This window comes from Phaethon lepturus, unplaced genomic scaffold (assembly GCF_000687285.1).
Source record: "Phaethon lepturus isolate BGI_N335 unplaced genomic scaffold, ASM68728v1 C13593928, whole genome shotgun sequence".
NCBI lineage: Eukaryota > Metazoa > Chordata > Aves > Phaethontiformes > Phaethontidae > Phaethon > Phaethon lepturus.
Genome location: NW_010574941.1, coordinates 1 through 1,332, shown reverse-complemented (window position 1 = coordinate 1,332; position 1,332 = coordinate 1). Strand labels below are relative to the sequence as shown.

Here is a 1,332-nt window from a genome sequence, read left to right as displayed (position 1 = left end):
GAAAGCGGCGTCGCTCGGAGGACTGTGCGTGCCACCATGCCAGCCCAGCAGAAGAAAATCATCTTTTGCATAGCCGGGGTGCTGAGCTTTGCCTGCGCGCTGGGGACCGCGGCAGCCGTCGGCACGCAGCTGTGGGTTAAGGGGACGATACTCTGCAAGACGGGAGCCCTGCTCGTCAACGCCACCGGCCAGGAGCTGGAGAAATTTATCGGCAAAATCCAGTACGGGCTGTTCTACGGCGAGCGTGTGAGACAGTGCGGGCTCGGGGGGAGACCTTTCCGGTTTTCATGTGAGTAACAATGGCGTTTGAATTATTTAACACCGCGCCGCTGCCGACGCAGGGAGCCGGGAGCCGGCTGCCCCAGCGTCCCCTGCGCATACGCGAGCCTAACGAGCACCAAACACGCTAAAGCAAATGCTGCCGTTACAGCGTTCTGGTCCTGGGGTTCAACCGGCTTCTTTTCTGATACTAGTAAAGCCACGCTAACATTTTCAATCATCTATAGTTCAATTGCACAGATACCTACATTTCAAAAGATTCATACTATTACTTAAAAAAAAAGAAAGAGTATTTTTGTTTTTCAATCGATCTGTGTGTGTGTGCCAACGTTACACCCTCTGGGCCATCGGGAAAGAATGAACTAAACCAGCAGAAATCTCATGAAAGAGCTGGGGCATAGATACACTTGGCTGCTGTCGAGAAACAAAGCAGCCGAAAAGTTAGCAACTTGCTGCATTAATTGGAAGAACGGCTGGTCGAGGGTAGCTGATGCTCAGTCGGTTGATCTGCAAATCGAACTTGGTATCTGACATCCAGAGTTTTATCAAAGACTGCTAGCAATGGTTTTGCTTTACGTGTAATATTCATAACCTGTTTATCTTCAAGGATAAGAGGATCAATAAAATGACCAAGTGAACACACAGTTTGTATATAGCAGCACATTAAAGAGATAGGTAACGGCAAACAGCCACTTGTTATGTGCCACCTGAAGTTATTGCAAAACACAGGTTAGAAACATTCTGCTAAGCGGTTAAGTTGCTTACATGAGTCGTTTAAGGCAAGCTGAGGTTACCAGATCAGGTATCAGAAATTATTTAGTACATAATATTTTTCCAAAGTAGTAGACCAAATTAATGTAATACTAAGATTTGCCATTTCTAACTAAATTCCATCAGTAGCCTATTTATACAGCTGAAGTTCTCCTCGATCGCTCTCTTTGCCGTCGCAGCGCGCAGACGCCCACCCAGCCCGTTACAGGCTGGGCTGTTTCCAGAGGGGTCCCTGGACCCCAAGGCGTTCGTTTCTGCCGCCGGTCGCTGTTGTGCGCCACA

General features: G+C 48.4%; 1 protein-coding gene across 1 annotated transcript; it reads left to right on the top strand.

The window, feature by feature from the left end:
• Window positions 1-36: 36 nt before the first annotated feature.
• LOC104627396 (clarin-1-like) lies at window positions 37-289 on the top strand (the record flags this gene model as incomplete). Its single annotated transcript, XM_010295595.1, has 1 exon — window positions 37-289. A coding segment is annotated over exon 1 (253 nt), but the record flags the coding sequence as incomplete, so codon positions are not given.
• Window positions 290-1,332: the final 1,043 nt, after the last annotated feature.